This window comes from Lolium rigidum, chromosome 1 (assembly GCF_022539505.1).
Source record: "Lolium rigidum isolate FL_2022 chromosome 1, APGP_CSIRO_Lrig_0.1, whole genome shotgun sequence".
Taxonomy (NCBI): Eukaryota; Viridiplantae; Streptophyta; class Magnoliopsida; order Poales; family Poaceae; genus Lolium; species Lolium rigidum.
Genome location: NC_061508.1, coordinates 267859758 through 267862053, shown reverse-complemented (window position 1 = coordinate 267862053; position 2296 = coordinate 267859758). Strand labels below are relative to the sequence as shown.

Here is a 2296-nt window from a genome sequence, read left to right as displayed (position 1 = left end):
CCATTGGGGATGCCTATGTCAGCGCTCTCCCGTCACCCACACCAGCCTCCTCACCAAAATGATGTGCGGTCTTAACTGCGAGTTCGGCCAAGCTGCCTCCAACCTGTCCCTCCTCACCGAACCGACATTCGCCCACACCCTCACCTACATGCAGCTCGAGGACGGCCGTATGAAGAGCATGGTGCGCCTTGAGGCAAGTTTGCGCTCCTCGCCGGCACCTCATGTGCCCTGCCCTGCCCCTCCTTTACTTGCGGTGCCCGCCAACCCGCAGTTACTCTTCTAAGTTCTAAATTCATATTCCCTCTATTCGAAAAAAATCAACGCGAGTGGTGTCGGATAAACATGAATAAAGGGAATATATATAGTACAATTTATGGTTTGCAGGGTTTATTGTTTCAAAAAAAAACATGCATTTAGGTCTAAATTAAATTTCCATATGTGCATGACTGCATGCAATGTTTGTCCCGTACTGGTGCACCGCCGTGCATAAGGAACGAAGAGGTCAAACCCGGCTTAACGCGTCATCGTTGGAGCTCTCCTTCTTCTCGTCCAAACCAGACCCTGATCCGCTCGGTGTTTCAACCGGCGGCGCTCCGGTCACCGGATAAATCCGCTTGTTGCCGCCGCCGCCGTGTTCCTCCCCGGCTTCTGACTCCGTCCCGTGGTGCCGCTGCCATGACATGGACCGCAGGAAGGACGTCAGCCGCCGGGGCGTCCTCCAGTCCACGGCGTCCAGGTGCTCTGCGGCGAGGCTGGCCGCGCGCCGGTGCCTCCAGACGGCGCTGATCTCCTTCATGACGTGCTCCGGCAGCCTGAGCGTGTGCCGGTCCGGCGCGTCCATGGCCGACCGCGTCCTGTAGAGGCTGTAGTCGGCGTCCGTGAGCTCGTGCCTCCATGATTCGGCCTTGAAGGAAACCACCGAACGCTCCTCGTCTTTCTCCCTACAAGATTCCTCCTGCTGCCCCGTCGGCGTCAGGTCGGTGAGATCGGCGCGGCAGAGCGGGCAAGTAACTGCGCCGGCGAGCCACGGGTCGATGCAGCCCGGGTGGAAGACGTGGCAGCACGCGGGGAGGACGCGGAGCTCGTCGGCGTCCGCGAACTCGGCGAGGCACACGGCGCAGTCGAGCGACACCGGCTTGGTGCCGGGCGCCATGTGCGCCTTCACGTCGCCGTAGACCGCCGTGGGGAATGCCTCCACCAGCTCCCGGGCGAGGCCGCGCGGGCGGCAATGACCGGAGCCAATGGAGTGATCGTCAGGGGCGGTGCTGCGGAAGGGCCGGCGCGGGAGAGGATCCGTGCGCGCGCAGGTGCAGCGGTTCATGTAGAGGGAGAAGATCGCGAGGAGGACCAAGGCGGCGACGACGACGATGAGCATGGCCATGGTGCTCGGCGTGAACCCGCCAGCGATTCTGGTGCCGTTGCTCTGTTGAGCCAGAGATAGCTGTGTGGCCGACGAGAGAATGAGAACGAGGAGCAGTGCCATCTTTCCGGGAGCCATGGCAGGGGTGAACCGCCGGCGGCCAGGCAGGTTTGGCGTACGTGTCGCCGCCTCGCCGGAGAGAGATGAAAAGAGGGAGGTTCTGAAGGATATACTGGACGGGACGACGACGCGTAGCTGGGAACAGGGGGCGGTGTCGGATGACTGAACATCTATCAGCGGCGCGGCAATCGCCCCATGAAAGTTTACTTTTTTTGGACTCGTATTCTTTAGCTTTTTGGTCAGGCGTGTTGGAATCGTGTCGAGTTGAGCTAGCTGACGAATTGACCATAGATATTAACTGCAACGTTGATGTGTTGATGGATAGTGTGTCGACATTGTGTCGACATAACAATGCGTTGATAATTATAGTGTCGACACTGAAGAACTGCCGAGACCTGTAATTTTGTGTTTATTTTGTGTGTGTTTTGATCTAAAAGTCCTGGCTAGCACCACACGAGGTACGTGTATGGACTGAAAGTCTAAACCCCCTTTCAATCAGTTATTTTTTTTCTTTTTGTGAACCACAAATCAGTTTGTTCCATCTATGTGGAGTTCACCAGTTGCACACATACTAGACATTGGACCGATTCGTATGTTGCGATCCATCCTTTGTACCGACGCCGATCGAACCTCCACCTATTAATTTCTCTTTCCAGGGACATGCATGTACATGTATGCATTGATTAAAATAAATCCGTACTACCAAATTCGTCATGGAATATATATAGGCAGAACTGTAGTGTTGAATCACATTGTGTTCCGTATCCTTTTCATGTGGGATGTGAGGAGATTCCATATTAAAGTCTTTCGGGTGGC

The 2296-nt window shown here is 55.8% G+C and overlaps 1 protein-coding gene across 1 annotated transcript; it reads right to left on the bottom strand.

Annotated features, from left to right (window-relative positions):
- Nucleotides 1–362: 362 nt before the first annotated feature.
- On the bottom strand, nt 363–1731 carry LOC124683668 (E3 ubiquitin-protein ligase Os03g0188200-like). Its single transcript, XM_047218141.1, has one exon. It carries the CDS (start codon nt 1496–1498, stop codon nt 503–505), a length of 996 nt encoding a protein of 331 aa, XP_047074097.1. The 5' UTR covers nt 1499–1731; the 3' UTR covers nt 363–502.
- Between the last annotated feature and the right edge of the window lie 565 nt (nt 1732–2296).